The sequence below is a fragment of the Salmo salar genome, chromosome 02 (assembly GCF_965601325.2).
Source record: "Salmo salar chromosome 02, fSalSal1, whole genome shotgun sequence".
Classification (NCBI taxonomy): domain Eukaryota; kingdom Metazoa; phylum Chordata; class Actinopteri; order Salmoniformes; family Salmonidae; genus Salmo; species Salmo salar.
This window is the reverse complement of record NC_138292.1, coordinates 53,249,088-53,269,304: the sequence shown is the minus strand read 5'-3', so window position 1 is coordinate 53,269,304 and position 20,217 is coordinate 53,249,088. Positions and strand designations below refer to the sequence as shown.

General features: G+C 43.9%; 2 protein-coding genes across 3 annotated transcripts in view; one reads left to right on the top strand and one right to left on the bottom strand.

The window, feature by feature from the left end:
- Positions 1-1,473: 1,473 nt before the first annotated feature.
- LOC106586122 (vitamin D(3) 25-hydroxylase) lies at positions 1,474-8,387 on the bottom strand. Of its 2 annotated transcripts, XM_014173017.3 has the most exons (9): positions 8,108-8,387; positions 6,400-6,562; positions 4,416-4,568; positions 3,886-4,046; positions 3,400-3,573; positions 2,872-3,010; positions 2,492-2,679; positions 2,183-2,324; positions 1,474-2,036 (listed from the first exon to the last, which is right to left on the bottom strand). In XM_014173017.3, exons 1-9 carry the CDS (start codon positions 8,267-8,269, stop codon positions 1,843-1,845), a joined length of 1,476 nt encoding a protein of 491 aa, XP_014028492.1. In that variant the 5' UTR covers positions 8,270-8,387; the 3' UTR covers positions 1,474-1,842. The 2 variants fall into 2 exon arrangements, with proteins under 2 accessions (XP_014028492.1, XP_082820679.1); XM_082964553.1 differs by lacking the exon at positions 4,416-4,568.
- An 8,335-nt stretch (positions 8,388-16,722) lies between these two features.
- LOC106586133 (nidogen-1) overlaps positions 16,723-20,217 on the top strand; it is an 86,082-nt gene continuing 82,587 nt past the window's right edge. The window contains exon 1 of the mRNA XM_014173026.3: positions 16,723-17,050. Coding sequence (XP_014028501.2) covers positions 16,847-17,050 — 204 coding nt within the window. The 5' untranslated portion in view covers positions 16,723-16,846. The remainder of the gene's footprint in view (positions 17,051-20,217) is intronic.

Below are 20,217 nucleotides of genomic sequence, written 5' to 3'. Positions count from 1 at the left end.
CAAGCCACTGATGCAGATCTTTAGAATATCTACTTTTAAACAAATTGAATAAATCCATGTAATATAGCCTACACCTTCACAATAAATCCAGTATTTATTTTAGACAGGTCTAAAGAAACATGATATGAAGAAAATGTAGATTATTTCAGAAGAACAGAATAGCGTTGTCTGAGTTGTCCATATGTTAGGTCCTGATCTGGCTATGCCAAATGGCTGTGGTCTACACTAGTTCATTTAGCAGACAAGATTTGCTCAGAATTCCGTGGCATTATTTTATAGTATGAAGAATATAATTGAACAAAGCTGAATAAAATAAAAACGATATTTTCTCCAAACATTTTGAGAGTGCGCTCATGCGGCTATTCTATGTTGAGCGGTTAACAAAGAAATAGGTTCTTCTATATGCTTACTTTAGAGTTATTAATGTAACTTTAGTTGTTCTACAAACGTTGGGCTATATGTTTTGATGTTTAATACATTGTAAGGCAGCATTATGCGACTCTAATGATGATTTGGAAACAGTAGCCGTAAAGGCATGAGCTCCGCTTTGTTTTTTTGCGCAGGCTGTGAAAGGCGGTTGGTGCTGCTGGCCTGTTGCCGTATTCTACTGCAGACAAATTGAGGATTGAAGTCAGGGGTGGTGCATCTGCTACAGACGAAAGTTGGACACTGATGTGGTTTTCCAACAACAATTCTCTGTGCAACATGGTATTGTTCATAAAGTTTTTCTTTATATTGTCAAAAATTAACATGTCTACAACCCCCATATCACACACTCAACTTGTAAATATACTGTATGTGTGCACATGGTACTATCAATTGGGGAGAGAGAGCCTCAAATATCACATTCATTTGTACATATCCACTGTATACATATGAATCGAGGCAAAGTTGCTTCTTCTGTTTAGACACGTGTTTGGTCCCGTTCGCGTGTGTCAAACCAAAACAAAGCAGGAGACAGCTGCAAGTTGCGGCTGGTGAGGAGCAACTGCAGAAAATGTAAGTAGACTGTAGTTGGAACTTCATGGCCTTTGATCACATGGCTGTTTTAATGTTCATGCAGTCAACATGTAGGCGAAAGTCTTAAAATGTTTATCCCCATAATGCACAAATTTTGAGAAGCAGGCCACTCAAACGCCCCCAGTGCCGAGGAGAGATTTCTTCATGGATCTTTCTGGAGAGGTGACTATAGAGGTCCCTCCATAAATTACTTAACTCTGAGTGGTTTTTATTGATCTGAGAGCAAGAATCAGTTTGGTAAAGGCAAAAGCATTTAGAAGCTTTAAGAAACTATTTTATATAACATTTTCCAGCATATGCTATCTAGGAGGCAGATAGCAATAACTATCTGCACGAAACGTTCGTCTGCAATACTTTTGTGAGTAGGCTAAGCATTGCAGCTCATATAGAGCTTCATCCCCCAAAAATTGGTGCAGGAGATTCGACCTCAATCATAAGAGTTACAGATGCAGGTAAGGGGATGGGAGGACATAAAATCAGAGGTCCACATTTTTTTTATCCAAATCACATGGTTTACTTAAGAAAACTTGATAAGAAAATACAATTCGTTGTAATTAACATAAACACAAAACCAATAGTTTTAACAATGGTATGGATTACAAAATACATGCAAGCATACTGAAAGATCTAGTTTGTGAATGATCATTCCAATATCTGATCCTTACAGAAGCTGACACAGATTATAAGGCATTAAATGGTAGGTTACACATTGTTGAAAAACTACTCATCTGATGAATTACTAAAATGAAGGTGTATTATTACAGAATAACATCTTTAGCTGTCTGACAGAACTAGAGCCCTCTTGTGGAGACTGTGGGTAGTTCACCCTCTCTCGCTGCTCCTCAGACGCACTCCAAGACGGTAGGGCTTTGGAGACTGTGTCCCACCAAAGATGAGGCTGAAATCTGGGACACCTCCATCCTCAGGCCAGACGAATCGGAAACGCCGAAGCAATGTCACTAGAACCAGGAAGAGCTCCATACGTGCTAACCCCTCCCCCAGACACACACGAGATCCTGGGGAACACACACACGGCTATCAATGAGAACAACACTTCACTCATACCTTTATATGCATGCAGCCTGGCATTTTATATCAACATTTTCTCCTGTCTTAGTATCATTTATAAGCTATAGATATTGACGCTTTTACAAAAAGGCACCTGCAGAGAATGGCAGAAAGGCTTCTGGTTTCACAAACTCTCCGACCTCGTTGAGGAAATTCTCAGGGTTGAACTCGTGAGGGAATTTCCACTGGCCCTCTTCATGCAGCACTGAAGACAGGTTAGGAATCACCGTCGTGCCCTAGAACAGACAAGGGAGAGATGGATTAAGGGTGAGAAGGAGAGGCGGAGAGGTACACTAAAGGCTGAGACAGCACCAATCATGACAACCCTCACTGTAGCCCAAGAGACCTTTATAGTTCTAAGGTCATCAACAGGCAGGATATCAGTCGTCATGGTAATGCTCACCTGGGGCAGCTGGTAGCTGTGTAGTTGTGTGTCGCTGCAGGTAGTATGGAACACGCTAAGAGGAACGGTGTCACTCATGCGCTGTGCCTCATGGATCGTGGCTTGAACATACGGCATGGCATGTCTGTCCTCAAACGAAGCGTCTGCACGTCCCTCAAGAACCTCGGCGATCTCTCGGTGACAGCGATCTGGGACAAACACACACTCTTTGGCCGGGTTTCAATCCAATCAATTTTTGTAGAATGTTTCATATTTAAAGCTAATTTCCTATTTAGCCGACATATGCATCGTTTACCGTGAATGCGGAACCATTGTCTACAAGCGCCATTGAACTGAATGAAATGTCTGCCAGTGTGTTTGTTGTGTGTGTATTTCCTCACACTGTACATGCTGGTTGGTCATCAGGTGTAGCATGGCAGAGCGGAGGGTGTTGGAAGTCGTGTCTGTCCCAGCCATGAACAGATCAAGTAGTAGAGACACCATCTGAGTGTCATTAAATGTGGAGCCTTCCTCAGCTGTCTGAAACACACACAAACACATACACGCACGCAGACACCAAAGGCATCTACATTAAATTCTGCATTCCACCCTGCTCCATCCTGTAAAGTACTTCCTCCTCTTCCACCAGCCCAATGAAAATGTTTGCCCTGTTCACGGAAGTCATTCCAAAGACTGTAAAAATGGGACCCGATGCCTCTCTGATTGGCAAATGGATTCAGGGTAAAGTCCTGCGACAGACTAGTGTCCTTTCCAGGGGTGTACTTCTACATCAAGCTTCTTAATGCTACAGAAACAGGAGATAGGCTCCTGCCCTATGGACCATTCAGGCTTACTTGTACAAGGCTACTTACTTTATATCTTATCTCCTTTATTTTACTTCTAGAACCATAGTTCTATTGTTCTCCTACCTTGTCAATCTGGTCCAGGTAGCAGTCAAGGAGGTCTCTGGGCTCTCCTGCGACCCTTGAATTTTTGTGCTTGGTCACAACCTTCTTGATATGTTCTTTAATTTGATCAAATTTGTGGAAAACGTTCCTGAAGGGCAAAGGGAGGGGCCTCAAGACCGGTATGATTTCATAGAGCTACAATAGATTGGAGGAAATGGAGGTAAAACAGAGGGGAATGTGGGTCAGTGTGTCATGTCTAGCACAGAGAGATCAGTGATGATCATTTAACTCTTATAAAAAAAAAAGGTTCCATCTAGAATCAAAAAGGATTATTTGGATGTCCCTATTGAAGAACACCTTTTGAAGAACACTTTTGGGTTCAGTGTAGAACCCTTTCCACAGAAGGTTCTACCTGGAACACAAAAGGGTTCTACCTGGGGACAGCCGAAGAACCATTTTGGAACCCTTTTTTAGTAAGCATGGAGTGGTACAGGGCTTAGACTGTACCATGGCCCAAGGTCCAACAGCTTCCTTGATGAACTCCTCTAACCTCTGGATGAGGGTGAGGATGACTGGGTCGTCATATTCAAACCTCTCTCCAAAAATCAGTGAGCAGATGATGTTAGACGCAGCCAGATGGAACAGGTGCTGAGGATCCATCGAACTGCCTACCAGGGCACAGCAACGATCACCACACGAGGCAATACACACGGACAAGGTAAGAACAGCGATCACAGAGCTACTGAATTGAACACACTGACAGGATAGATAAAGTAACAATCCCCACAGTCTTTATACCTTATGTTAAAACAAGTATAGTAAACATAGTCATACTGGGAGTATTACTGACAGTATCTTATTTCTGTGACGTTTGTGTGGTTTATGGAAGTTTGTTACAACAACAAGGGGTTAATAGTGTAAGGGTTTGATATAGTATTTGGAAGAGCTTTGGGGTGGATACTAAGCGCTGATAATGACATGAATATGTACAGTGATGACTGTGATTACTAGGACGTTGTGTGTGTGTGAGACTGTACCAGCACTGCTCTCCAGCTCAGTGCAGATGTGGGACACCTCCTCCAGGATGCGCTCTTCCATGGAGCGTTTGCCCAGACCAAAGTTTCTCAGCGTGGTCAGAGCAAAGCGCCGGTGGTCCCTCCAGCTGGAGCCATAATTGGCCATGACGACCCCTGATCGGCACACACATTCAAACACACACGGAGCGTGTCACGTCCTGACCCTAGTAAGATGTAATTTTCTATAGTAGAGTAGGTCAGGGCGTGACAGGGGGTGTTTTGTGTTTTTCTATGTTTTCTATTTCTATGTTTAAGTTCTAGTTTTTCTATTTCTATGTTTTTGGGGGGGTTGTTCTCCAATTGGAGGCAGCTGGTCCTCGTTGCCTCTGATTGGAGATCATATTTAAGTAGGGGTTTTTCTTCCTGGGATTTTGTAGGTAGTTGTTTTCCGTTTTGTTAGTTTACCTGAGGGAACTGTTGGCTGTCGTTTTGTTGTTTTTGTTCAAGTGTTCTCATTAATGTAAAATATGAGCACTCTACATGCTGCGCCTTGGTCCCCTTTATACGACCCATGTTACAGAACTACCCACCATGATTGGATCAAGCGGTGTGCCCAGGCAGAATTGGACACGTGGTCACACAAGGAGTGGACGGAGAGGAGAAACTGGACTTGGGGCCAGGTAATCGAGCGATATCGGAGCCTACCTGGGAAGAACGAGAGGTAGCCCCAAACCTTTTTTGGGGGGGGCACTCGGGTAGTTTGGCTGGGTGAGGCCTGAGTCAACTCCCCGTGCTTATTGTGGTGAGCATGTGCCTGTATCTCGCACTCTCTCTCCAGTGCGCCTCCATAGCCCAGTACGTCCTGTGCCTGTTCTTCGCACTCTCCCTCCAGTTCGCCTCCATAATCCAATACGTCCTGTGCCTGTTCTTCGCACTCTCCCTCCAGTTCGCATCCATAGCCCATTACAGTTGGTGTCTGCTTTGAGCACTCGATCCTCAGTACGTCTCCCCAGTCCGGTGAGACCGGTTCCAGCTCCACGTACAAAGCCTCCAGTGATAATCGATGGTCCGACGCCTGTAGAGATGATCCATGGCACGAAGCCTCTAGTGATGATCCATGGCCCGGAGCCTGTAGGGATGTTCCATGGCACGAAGCCTGCAGAGGTAATCCATGGCCCGGAACCTGTAGAGATAATCCTTGGCAAAAAGCCTGGAGGGATTATAAATGGTCCGGAACCTGTAGGGATAAACCATGGCATGACGCCTGTAGGAATAATCCATGGCCCAGCACCTGTAGAGATAATCCATGGTAAGAAGCCTCCAGTGATGATCCAGGGCGCGGAACCTGTAGAGATGATCCATGGCATGGAGCTAGCAGCAACGGTCACTAGTCCTGAACCTATTATGACGCCTCCCAGTCCGGAGCCTCCGGCGACGCTTCTCCGTCCGGAGCCTGCAGCGATGCTCCCCAGCCCGGAGCGTGCAGCGACGCTCCCCAGCCCGGAGCCTGCAGCGACGCTCCCCAGCCCGGAGCCTGCAGCGACGCTCCCCAGCCCGGAGCCTGCAGCGACGCTCCCCAGCCCGGAGCCTGCAGCGACGCTCCCCAGCCCGGAGCCTGCAGAAACGCTCCCCAGCCCGGAGCCTCCAGCGACGCTCCCCAGCCCGGAGCCTCCAGCGGCGGCCCGCAGCCCAGAACCTCGGCTGTCGTTTTGTTGTTTTTGTTCAAGTGTTTTCATTAAAGTAAAATATGAGCACTCTACATGCTGCGCCTTGGTCCCCTTTATACGACCCGTGTTACAGAGCGTAAGTGGGTCGGACTCACGGTCTCATGTCTGCTACTTTAAAATCAGTGTCACACTCAGCCTAAGGGGTGATTTCCTATTGGGCTAATTCTTAAGACGTTGGTTTCTCCTGTGGGAGACCAGGGCTCAGATACCGCCGGTGGCACATACACACAGTGCCCTTATTATAACACATATTATAAAAGGGGTCAAGAACGTACTACCTTTGCCTTTGAAGAGGTGGCTGATCATCAGATGGGTTGGTCGTCCAGCATATTCCGCTGCGCGTGTCACCAGTGCCTCACGAACCACCTCCAGGCCATTCAGAACCACTGCAGGCCGTGAGCCGATGTACAGACTGAACACGTTACCATAGCGCCTCTTCAGCTGAAGCACAGAAGGAGAGGGACAGGGGGAGTATTTATTGTGAGAAAATAATGTGGAACTTTTCTTTTGAAATGTTATTCAAGCACGCAAGGGTTGATGGATAAGCTTTCAGTCTTGTGTTTTAGAGTGGTTACAGGAGTAACTCTTGGCTGACTACTATTATTTGTCCCTTTACAAGTTGTGTAGCACTCTGATATTAAACATTGAGCCCCTGGTTTTCGTATGTGTAATAACAAAATAGCTCAACCTTATTCAGAACATATCTATACAGTGTTGTTAGTGTGTAATTACACAATTTCTACCCAGGATAATGAAGTTTTTCCCTTTTTTTTTAATTCAATATTTTTTCCTTGTTTATAAATCCCAAAGAATGTTACAGTTTAGAAATAACAGATAGCATGGTTTTTATCCACAATTCTCACTAACTATTTTACTAGGTAAGTCAGTTAAGAACAAATTCTTATTTACAACGACGGCCTACCCCAGATGACACTGGGCCAATTGTGCGCCACCCTAAGGGACTCCCAATCAGAATGGATGTGATGCAGCCTGGATTCGAACCAGGAACTGCAGTGACACCTCTTGCACTGAGATGCAGTGCCTTAGACCGCTGTGCCACTTATTATTTCTGTTTATTGTCAAATTAATGAATCATTGTCTTTTGTTGAAATTGTGTTATGACATTCCAACCTTGTTGAGCATTTTTTTGTCCAATTGTGGCATGAATCAACTATTGTATCGGTTGTCCTAAAACTAGCCTACATCACACTTAATACCCATTCAGTCAGACTGGTCTCATAGACTAGACGTAACATAGTAAATGTACATCCCGGACTATCAAATCAGTATGATATGTTACCTCTGGTATGGTTACATAAGACAGATGGTTACTTAAGGCAGTGGTTCCAAAACTTGTTTTATTTTTAAGAACCCTGTCCAGATTTAAATTTACTCTTGAAGGTTTTTGTCACTCAAATATCACATGAATACACATTAGACATGGGAAACTGTATAGAATTGCAAGAAATGTAGCTATAAAACGGCAACATTTTCTTTGCACCCCATGACAAAATGTGTAGAATTGCAGGAAATAAGCTTTAAACCTGCAAAATCCTCTCCACCAACAAGAGGGGTGTGAACCGTTTTTTGTCATGAACAGTGCTGTGCCAAATATAAATAGACGTGGTGCGTGCGCGCAGGGAGGGCCCAGCAAATTCATAACATATTGTTCATTTTTGCAAATTCATAACATATAATACAAATTATAATTCGTAACATATCATACGAAATGGGTGATGGACATCCATAATACACACCATACGAAACGTAACATATCATACATACTAAATGGAGTGACTCGGATTTATTATACAGAATAATAGGAATCCGTTGACCTATATTACGAGTTGCTTGAAGAAAGCTTTATCCAAAATATTAGCGTCACAAAAAAAATGTTATTTCCAGCAGCGTTATCGTAGCAGGTCTCGAGAGTAGGTCTAGCGAGAGTTGGTCTAACTCTAGCCTACAAAGTATAGCCCACTTTACCCTTTCCAGGTCTTTGAGGGGGTTGGCAGGATCCAGCTGTAGCAGATTGCCGAGGATGGGCAGGGGACGAGGTCCTGGTGGGAAGTTTTTAGGTCGGCGGACCCTGATGAAGAAGAATAGAAGGAGGATAAAGAGCCACAGCACCACAACCGACCCAAGCATCGCGACGGCTTCAGGAATTGTGTAGGCTACTTCACGATTTAAAGCTGGCTGATTTAAAGACGCCGGTTGCCACCCACACAAATTGTGGACTTTGTTTTGAACACTAGTCAACAAGGGTTTATGAGAGGGATATTTGCTGACTCTAAGTTCACAGATCTATGGCAACAGTTAATGTGGGAGGTAACCTGTCTGCCTATGGGAGACTAGTAGGTTTACAGCCTTGATTCAGGACTTGATATTTTTTGTTTGATTTGGTATTGGAACTGGGGGTTTATTTGCCACCCAATACGAGGTAAAGACAGTTTCAAACTGTATATTCAACGATATTCGCGCTTTCAAACCTCAACAGCTTTCAAACCACTTGAGCCACAGGCTCCAAATAAGTGTCATGACGTTGGAAAAATTGCACACAACATTGCACAGGTCTTATTTTCACAATTTGGACATGAATTCGCTTTCCAAAGCTAATAAACGTGGAAATGTGAGCAGCATTTTGTATTCCTAGTTGAATTAGTTATGGAGCGTAAACAAAGTACAAACCTTTTATACATTCGAATGTCAATAGCTCCTTGGTCATCTTACCTACTTGACTCAAACAAGGTTCAGAATGTCCACTGACTACCCTTCTATATTGCACACCTTTAGTTTGTCAATTTTCATGTCACATGTTTTTACACACATTTTCCAAAATGTAAAATTTCAATTGTTTGAAGTCATGACCAAGGAGCTATTGAAATTTTACATTTTTTAAAATTCATGTAAAATCTTGTGAGCTGAAACTGGACAAACTAAAGGTTGTGCAATGTGTAGGCCCACTGATTGGACATTCTGAACCTTGTTTGACGTCAGTAGGTCACATGACTAAGGAGCTATTGAAATGTTGAAGTTTGAAATATTAATATAAAAACGTGTGACATGAAAATGGACAAACTAAGGGGTGTGCAATATTGAAGGGTAGTCAGTGGACATTCTGAACCTTGTTTGAAGTAAGTAGGTCACATGACCAAGGAGCTATTGACATTTTTAATTTGGAACAATTCTTTAAGAAGTTTAAGAAAAAGTGTTAAATAAAAAAATAGATAAGTAAAACATTTAAAATAAAAGTAACAAATGATTAAACAGCATCAGTGAAACAACAATAGAGAGGCTATATACAGGGGGTACCGGTACAGAGTCAATGTGCGAGGGCACCGGTTAGTCGAGGTAATTGAGGTAATATGTACATGCACAGTTGAAGTCGGAAGTTTACATACACCTTAGCCAAATACATTTAAACTCAGTTTTTCACAATTCCTGACATTTAATCCTAGTAAAAATTCCCTGTCTTAGGTCAGTTAGGATCACCACTTTATTTTAAGAATGTGAAATGTCAGAATAATAGTAGAGAGAAAGATTTATTTGAGTTTTTATTTCTTTCATCACATTCCCAGTGGGTCAGAAGTTTACATACACTCAATTAGTATTTGGTAGCTTTGCCTTTAATTTGTTTAACTTGGGTCAAACGTTTCGGGTAGCCTTCCACAAGCTGCCCACAATAAGTTGGGTGAATGTTGTCCTTTTCTTCCTGAATGAGCTGGTGTAACTGAGTCAGGTTTGTAGGCCTCCTTGCTCGCACACGCTTTTTCAGTTCTACCCACACATTTTCAATAGGATTGAGGTCAGGGCTTTGTGATGGCCACTCCAATACCTTGACTTTGTTGTCCTTAAGCCATTTTGCAACAACTTTGGAAGTATGCTTGGGGTCATTGTCCATTTGGAAGACCCATTTGCGACCAAGCTTTAACTTCCTGACTGATGTCTTGAGACGTTGCTTCAATATATCCACATAATGTTCCTCCTCATGATGCCATCTATTTTGTGAAGTGCACCAGTCCATACCTGAAACAAAGCACCCCCACAACATGATGCTGCCACCCGTGCTTCACGGTAGGGATGGTGTTCTTCGGTGTGCAAGCCTCCCCCTTTTTCCTTCAAACATAACGATGGCCGTTATGTTCAAAGAGTTCTATTTTGTCACGTCCTGACCAGTATAGAGTATATTTGGTTATTGTAGTTTGGTCAGGACGTGGCAGAGGGTAGTTTATTTATGTATTACGGGGTTTTTTGGTCACTGGTTTATGTTTGTATTTCTATGGGTAGGTTCTAGGTTAGTTTTCTATGTGTAGGTTGGGTGCTGGACTCTCAATTGGAGGCAGTTGTTTCTTCTTGCCTCTGATTGTGAGTCCTATAAGTAGGTGTGTGTTTTGTTTGTTCACTTGTGGGTAGTTGATTTTGCACTGCTATATGTGAGTACCTAGCCTGTAAAACTGTCGGTCTGTCGTTCTCTTTTGTTTATTGTTTTTTCGTGTTCACGTGTATTGAATAAATGATCATGATGAACACGCAACCCGCTGCGCCTTGGTCTTCTCTCCAGTACGACAACTGTGACAGAACTACCCACCATACCAGGACCAAGCAGAGGAGGATATCTGGCGAGGACCGGGGAACACGGCTGGGAAGGGAGACCGAGAGGCAGCCCCAAGAATTTTTTTTGGGGGGGGCACAAGGGCAGTTTGGCGGGGCGAGGATGGAGCCCCAGGCCAGCTCCCCGTACCCTTTTTAGGCAGAGACGAACTGGACAGGTCCCGTGCTTTGGGGTGATGGGTACGATGGCGAGGCCGAGCATTTTCAGGCCAGTACGCGCAGTACCAGCGCCCCGCATGTGCCAGGGGAAAGTGGGCATCCAGCCAGTAGGGGTGATGCCAGTCCTGCGCTCAAGACCGCCAGTGCGCCTCTACGGTTCAGTGTTTCCCGCTACACGCATGAGCCTTGAGGTGCGTGTCTCCAGGCTGGCACGTCCAGTACCAGCCCCATGCATCAGGCATCTAGTGCGTCAGCCCAGCCTCGCCAGTCTGGTGCCGCCAGAGCCGCCCGCCAGTCAGGAGCCGCCAGAGCCACCCGCCAGTCAGGAGTCGTCAGAGCCGCCCGCCAGTCAGGAGTCGTCAGAGCCGCCCGCCAGTCAGGATCCGCCAGAGCCGCCCGCCAGTCAGGAGCCGCCAGAGCCGCCCGCCAGTCAGGAGCCGCCAGAGCCGCCCGCCAGTCAGGAGCCGCCAGAGCCGCCCGCCAGTCAGGAGTCGTCAGAGCCACCCGCCAGTCAGGAGTCGTCAGAGCCGCCCGCCCGTCAGGAGTCGTCAGAGCCGCCCGCCCGTCAGGAGCTGCCAGAGCCGCCCGCCAGTCAGGAGCTGCCAGAGCAGCCCGCCAGTCAGGAGCTGCCAGAGCTGCCCACCAGTCAGGAGCTGCCAGAGCCGCCCGTTTTTGGTCACTGGTTTATGTTTGTATTTCTATGGGTAGCTTCTACGTTAGTTTTCTATGTGTAGGTTGGGTGCTGGACTCTCAATTGGATGCAGGTGTTTCCTGTTGCCTCTGATTGGGAGTCCTATAAGTAGGTGTGTGTTTTGTTTGTTCACTTGTGGGTAGTTGATTTTGCACTGCTATATGTGAGTACCTAGCCTGTAAAACTGTCGGTCTGTCGTTCTCTTTTGTTTATTGTTTTTTCGTGTTCACGTGTATTGAATAAATGATCATGATGAACACGCAACCCGCTGCGCCTTGGTCTTCTCTCCAGTACGACAACTGTGACATATTTTTGTTCCATCAGACCAGAGGACATTTCTCCAAAAAGTACGATCTTTGTCCCCATGTGCAGTTGCAAACAGTAGTCTGGCTTTTTTATGGTGGTTTTTGAGCAGTGGCTTCTTCCTTGCTGAGCGGCCTTTCAGGTTATGTTGATATAGGACTCGGTTTACTGTGGATATAGATACATTTGTACCTGTTTCCTCCAGCATCTTCACAAGGTCCTTTGCTGTTGTTCTGGGATTGATTTGTGCTTTTCGCAACAAAGTACGTTCATCTCTAGGATACAGAACGCATCTCCTTTCTGAGCGGTATGACGGCTGTGTGGTCCCATGGTGTTTATATTTGCGTACTATTGTTTGTACAGATGAACGTGGTACCTTCAGGCATCTGGAAATTCCTCTGACACCACCTGGTATAGAGGTCCTGGATGGCAGGAAGCTTGGCCCCAGTGATGTACTGGGCCATATGCACTGCCCTCTGTAGTGCCTTGCGGTCAGAGGCTGAGCAGCTGCCATGCCAGGCAGTGATGCAACCAGTCAGGATGCTCTCGATGGTACAGCTGTAGAACCTTTAGAGGATATGAGGACCCATGCCGAATCCTTTCTGTCTCCTGTCGTGCTCTCTTCACGACTGTCTTAGTGTATTTGGACCATGATAGTTTATTGGTGATGTAGACACCAAGGAACATGAAGCTCTCAACCTGCTCCACTATAGCCCCGTCAATGAGAATGGGTGCGTGCTTGGTCCTCCTTTTCCTGTAGTCCACAATCATCTCCTTTGTCTTGATCTCGTTGAGGGAGAGGTTTTTGTCCTGGCACCACACAGCCAGGTCTCCGACCTGTCTCATCAGTGTCGGTGATCAGGCCTACCATTGTTGTGTCATCTGCAAACTTGATGATGGTGTTGGAGTTGTGCCTGGCCATGCAGTCATGAGTGAACAGGGAGTACAGGAGGAGACTGAGCACGCACCCCTGAGGGGCCCCCGTGTTGAGGATCAGCGTGGCGGATGTGTTGTTACCTGCACTTACCACCTGGGAATGGGTATATCTTCATGAATTTAGAAATAGTGTACATTCAACTAGCTTGTAAACTCAAAATTATCTCTTCTTCAGGTATCCATTCAAAGACAAATATTTTTTTTCTGGGTGGGGGTGCAGAGGCAACCATAGATTTGATTTGATTTATTAGGATCCCCATTAGCCGATGCCAATGACAACAGCTAGTCTTACTGGGGTCCGACACATATCGAAAAATACATTACAGACAAAATACTTTACAATTTACATACAAACATGAACATGTAGTGTGTGTGTGTGTGTGTGCATCTATTACATTTTAGTCATTTATCAGTTACACATACATGTCATTACATGTCATTACATACTGTTTCAGGGGTTGTATGGTGGATGGTCGGTATGTGCCTGCGAGGTTTCTGGGTTTTCTGGCTGCCAGGACCACGGACAGCAATGGGAAGTAGTCCCCAGGGACAGGACCATGGACAGCTCAGGGGAAACTGCCAGACTACAGCAGAATAGCCACACCTGTCTCCAGTTGTAATTAGAGGCAAAACAGTAGACAGTGTATGCTTTCTTTGTCTTTCCTTTAACCCCGGCAGGTGAATGAGGAGTAGGCTATTGGAGAGACTGCGCATACGGTGGAGAAGGAGGTTTACTGGAATAAAGGAACTTAAGATTTTAGCAAGGAGTGAACCCCAAAGACCAAGAGTGGAGGACCTTCCACTGGTGAAGATGGATTTACTTTATTTGTTTGAATTGCCGGTACCCAATTAAAAAAAATATAAACCGTATTAACCCTTCCCGTGGACTGGCGGTGTGTGTTTGTGTAAACCCTGCCTTACAAAGATCAAGTCGCTGAAACTGCCACAATACACACAACAAGCAGGTCACATGGGGGAGAGGCATTGTGCCATGAGATGTTGCTTTATTTGTTTTTTTTAAACCAGGTTTGCTGTTCACTTGCGCTATATAAGATGTAAGGGAGTTCCATGCACTCATGGTTCTGTATAATACTATGCGTTTTCTTGTATTTGTTATGGACCTGGGGACTGTGAAAAGGGGGGTGGGGGGGTGTCAGTGCTGTGTGTAAGTTGACTACGCTAACAATTTGGAATTTCCAACACGTTCATGTTTCTTATAAAAACAAGTGATGCAGTCAGTCTTTCCTTAACTCTCAGCCAAGAGAGACTGGCATGCATTGTATTAATATTAGCCCTTTGATTACAAGGAAGAGCAAGATGCTGGACAATAAAGATAAGCTAAAATGAGTTCCCGCAGGACCTGCTTTGTGTGGTGTCAAAAAAGCAGAGTATCTTTGACACACCTCTCCCCATTTTTGCAACCATTGACTCTATATGTTTTGACCATGACAGTTTACAATCTAAGGTAACACCAATGAATTTAGTCTCCTCAACTTGTTCAACAGCCACACCATTCATTACCAGATTCAGCTGAGGTCTAGAACTTGATTTGTACCAAATACAATGCTCTTAGTTTTAGAGATGTTCAGGATCAGTTTACTACTGGACACCCATTACCAAAACAGACTGCAACTCTTAAGGGTTTTGGCGACTTCATTAGCTGTGGTATCTGATGCGTATATGGTTGAATCATCAGAATACATGGACACACATGCTTTGTTTAATGCCAGTGGCAAGTCATTGGTACAAATAGAAAGGAGTAGAGGGCCTAGAGAACTGCACTGCAGTACATAGGATTCAACTCTGAGGAGAATCCGTTTTCATAGTGACAGTGGCCTACAGGTCAAGTTTTTGGTCTCCAACAGGCTGACCACAGACCCAATCTCTTGGCTCCAAAGTCAGAGCCGCTGACTGGTGCAAGGCCAAAGTCCTCTGAGAGTGCATCCTGTGTGCCGACCCCAGAAACCCCTCTGCAATCAGGATGATCCTGAAGAAGTTTGGTTGTCCAGGCTCATCTCAGCAGGCTGTGTCAGGCCCCAAGCTGACCAAGCAGGCCTTGCAGTGACCAGACCTGTCCCAGAGTGCTGTGGAGGCCAGTGCCAATGCCAGTCAGGTGTTTGGGTACCTTTGCTGCCCCCTGACATGGGAGCGGATAGTCATTCCGTCAATCAGGAAGTGAGCCAGCTCAAGAGACCTCAACTGTCATCCCCCGAGCTAAATATATGCAGCATGTGGAGGCCGGTGTCTGCGTACCTTTCCTGGAAGCGGCTGAGGGATATTCTCAATCAGGAACTGAGAAAGTCCAAGTGGCTCATACTGAAGCAGCAGCTAGAGGCCCGCCGGTATGTCAGAAGGGGTTTGGCAGCAGGGGCTGCAAAGAGAATATAGCCAGAGTGAAGAAGGAGGAGACCCCAGATTGCAAGAAAGAGGAGGGAGCATAGTCACTGATATTCACACATTCATATGCACACATCAGGGTTGGGGTCAATTCCATTTCAATTCAGTCAAATCAGAAAGTAAGCTGAAATCCCAGTTTCCAGTAAAACAAATTCTTAAAACGAGGCATTGAGGAATATTGGAACGGGAAGTGGAAAGTCAGTTTACTTCCTAATTTACTTCCTAAAACACACACACACACACACACACACACACACACCACACACACACACACACACACACACACACACACACACACACACACACAAGAATGCCTCTTGATGATTGCTGCATCATAGATATTTTCTTAATAAATATTTTAATAAGTAAACATCTGTGAGTAATGACTGCACTGTACATCAAACTGACCAGGCCCTGATAGGAATAGATAGGGTGGTACAATACTACCTCTGAATGTAGTAACTACATGTGTAAAACAGGTAAATGTAGTTTCATTTCAATCAAAAAGCAAATACATCACACACAAAAAGAGATTATGAAATGCTCCTCATCCATTCAAATTGATTGTTAAAGACTCTTTGACATCAAATTTCAGACACAAGTCAGCAGGTGGCAGTGTCTTCAAATGAAAAAGAAAGTTAAAAAAGGCAATTACATGCAATGGGCTATATGTTTCTAGTACATTTTATATTTTTCTCTCCCTTGTTATTAAGTTGCTTAACTAGTTCATTTGGTTTGGAAAAAGAAAATGGCGACCTGCCATTGCAATACTACTCTATGTTGCACACATATTATATAGTTATTTTGCAAACGTTTTCAATTGTTCACAATCTGTTACCTAACTTGGAACAAAATGTTGGTTGAAGGCAACACTTTTCAGCTGTTAAATATATTGGCATGGCGCTCTACTCAACAGTGTTGTTAACATTTCAATATTCAGCAGACTCTCTTATCCAGAGCGATTTACAGGAGCAATTAGGGTTAAGTGCCGTGCTCAAGCGCTCATCAACAGATATTTCACCCAGACGGCTCGGGGATTCGAAGCAGCAATCTTTAGGTTACCGGCCCAACGCGGTTAACATCTAGGCTACCTGCCGCAGTGTTGCTGTAGCTTGGTAAATTACACATTTAAAACGTTTTAACCACCAGTATGTTGTTGGATAAACATTACAGAATGATTTATTATATAGAATGATCTGTAATCATCTGTAATCTGTAATCATCACTCATAAATTGCTTAAATATGTGGTTATCAATTCATGAAAAAACAAGGTTCAGTTTGTTTGGTGAAAGACTGCGAGTAAAGGCAAAGGGACTTAAAACTACTTTTTCATGTTTATTTTATCTAGCATATCTAGAAGAGAGAAGGTTAAACCGTCCGGACAGATGCATGATTGTAAAGACTGGAAAGCGGTATGTGAAGCAGGCAATCCCGCGCAAGTGTCCCATGCATATTTCTCCGCCTTCTCCAACTCCACCCTCCCTTTATATGGTATTTGACTACCGCGGATTCATTCCGCTATTGTGCGCCCTGAGGTGTGCACCGCATCGGAACCGCTTTGGCAAACTGGGTTGGCAAGCCTATAGGTCAAAACTAATAAGTGTTCTGGGCATAGACGTATTTAAATATGGATCTTCATCAACGAGGTTGGTTAGGATGGGCAACTCTTTTTGCCATTGCGTTATCAGTGAACAGTTTGAGAAAACGCGACATGTTTGATTATGGAGAGCAAGCTGGAGACCAACTGTTGGAGCAAGGGACCGACCAAACTCAAAAACTTATTTTGAACCAGTCAATGTTCTTCTTCGGTGGCACATATGACACTGTTTATGTGAGTATAATTATGTTTTATGCACATGCGCAAATAGTAGCTTAATTATGCACGAGAATAGCTGCAAAATATATCAATGGAAAAAATGCACAGCCATCAATTATGATATTCACATGCACGTTGACTGTTGAGAACCCCTTCCTATGGATTCATTGTGATAGGAGATTTTATCCATGAAAGATAGCTAACAAAACAAAACAATTACATTCTATGTTCTCAATTAGTTTACCACCTCATGCATATGCCACATATCACATCATTCAAAATCTGTTCACAAATTAAAGTACTCATTGAGGATAATCAAATTAGCATAAATTGCTCAAATGCCATGAATTGGGGTGATGAAAGGCCATGTGGAATGTTGCTGGGAGGGTTTGGAATGTTAGTCAATTCATTATGTGACTGATAAGGCTATCAACACCCACCTTCATAAACACTGTCTTGGCTCTGTGCCTCATACTGAATATCACATACCAACAAATCATGTGATGATGATTGATAGAGAATGATACATTCATTAATCCACATATGTATTTAGTTTAGAATGTTTCAGATCATCCCAAGCACCTGAAAGTTGCCCAAAATGTCACATTGGCAATTGTTACCCCTGTTATCCCCAAATCTCTCTCTCTCTCTCTCTCTCTCTCTCTCTCTCTCTCTCCTCTCTCTCTCTCTCTCTCTCTCTCTCTCTCTCTCTCTCTCTCTCTCTCTCACGTCTTTGTATGATGTATCTACTGCATTATAAATGAAATCGCCCTTTAGCTATGGATCCCAGACGGTGTAGTGTAAGGCTTAATTAACCCTAACAATGACTAGTCTGTTCATTAAAAAGCGCTGTGCCCCATTGTTGTAAATTGACAAAACATTAACCCCAGAAGGCCCAGGTAAGCTCATCCCTGTGCCCCATAAGAAAGCTTTGTCTTTGACGTGACCCGCCTTTTGTTGGATCAAAAGACAGACGGCACAAAGAACTTATGAAGTCCCCACACAGCAGGCCTATTGTGTGATTTATCTCCAAAGAGGCAGTCAATCTCTTTTGTGTTCACACAGCAAAGACCTTGGAAGGCGTCAGCGACTCAGCCTTGCTAAAATACTCCAAACCAGAAGGTGGCAGTAGCGTTGTTTGGCAATGCATATCCGTGTGTATTGCTTATGGCCTAGATTCGAAGCTACTGTATCTGCGCTAATGTTGCTATTTTGTAGAAAGTCCTTGTTGATTCTATGTTGTTCTTGTCTAATACTGTTCTGTACATTGTCATGTATTTATACGTTTTATGTGGATCCCAGGAAGAGTAGCTGCTGCATTTGCAGTAGCTAATGGGGATCCTAATTAACTAAACTAAATACTAGTCAGGTGGGACAGCTAGATAACTACAGTACCTAGCAAGATGATGAAGAAACTATTTAATTCACTCTCCATAATTCCATACTGCCAGTGCCAGTCCATAGCAAAATGTTTAGGTGGCTAGCTAACGTTAGCATATACGCTAGCTAGTACAACATAGCTAGCTAGCTAAGGACACTGCACTAACTTGGCAGCTATCACAGGCAGCTGTTTCATGAAAACTAGCTAATCCATTGTGATTTAATTAGAATGTCAATACTAGCTACAGTGGTTAGCTAGCTTGGAGGAAGTATTTAGTGTTGTATGCATTGCGTCTATGCGCTTAGCTAGCTACCATCCCATAGCCTACATTGCATATGAAGTGTGACTGGCTCATCCCTGGATGTACTGAGAAAATGCCCTATTTTTTTCTTTTTTTGTTGGCTCCCCCACATGGGGGTTCGTGCTCTTTGATTGGCTCAAAATCAAGTTGTTGGCCACTGACAAGCATTGCGATTCTACAAGTATAATCTGTAGGTTTGTCGCTACCGGGTCAGCACGCAGCAGGTACCGCTTTTGTTCTAGCAAGAGAAGGAACGGCCTCCCACTTTGATAAGTAGACCTACCTATCGGGAGTCTATCGGCAGTGAGATTCTCAGTGTGTTTCATGCTGTATGCGAGCTCAACTCCAATTGATAGCCAATCCTGATGCATATCATATTGACTTGACTTGATTCGACTGAAGATTATTTTTCTCTACCCTACCTTTCTCTACCTCTACTCTACCTTTCTCTACCCATTTTTTTGTGTGCAGTGTTTGTCATTGTTTAGGGATATTAGCACGGAATTTGTCTCTGCATTTCAAGTTTCTTTGGTCATTTACATAGCTAAGTCAGTTAACATTCTGTCATTTGGGACCATTCAACTGCTGAGATTGTTCTTATTTTGACATAGAGGTGTGCTATGCAAATATCCTCTTTTCTAAACCAAGAGATTCCAACACGCTTGGGGTTGTTCTCACTTCTCACCACATCTATCTCTTTTCTTTTTGTTGACTTAAACTCCCCTAAAATGACATAATCCATACAAACTACAAGTTTCCTGAAAAAAGGCTGCATTTTTGTGTCCAGAACAACTTCCTCCCCTCCCAATGAGTGACATCCTGGAATTTAGTAATATTCCCAGTGCTACTTGAACCCCTTCCAACCAGATTAGCCAGATAATATACCACCCACTAATTGCAGAATGACACCAAGGGCTGGATGCAATCAGAGCAACATTGTACTTAAATGGAATTGCGGAAGGGAAAAATCACATTGATCACATTTTTCATTAAGTCTTACTGTTCATTTTACATTTCCATTTGAGTCTTTAAAAAAATGTATTTATAGATTTTCAAATATGAGAACAAGAACAGTACAACTCGAACGCCTCATTCTCCCATCTATCCCTCCCTCCCTCCCTCCCACCCACCAAAGCATCATACAAGGATATACTATTAAAGTAAATGAAATAGGACAGAAAAAAACTGAAAAACAGTCATAGAAATAAAAACATAGAAAAAAAAGATATAGATGTACTATTGTAAAGTGGTTGTTCCACTGGATATCATAAGGTGAATGCACCAATTTGTAAGTCGCTCTGGATAAGAGCGTCTGCTAAATGACGTAAATGGAAATGGGAAAACAATGGAAAAAGTTCAATAAAAATTCTTATCAGCACAAATGGCCACTAGAACAGACATGACTGCTTACCAAAATATGCAAGTTACACTAGGTAAAAAACAAGCTCTCCACGTATTGTATTAATGGGGGACCAGGTTAAGTCAAACTTTTGTCGGAAC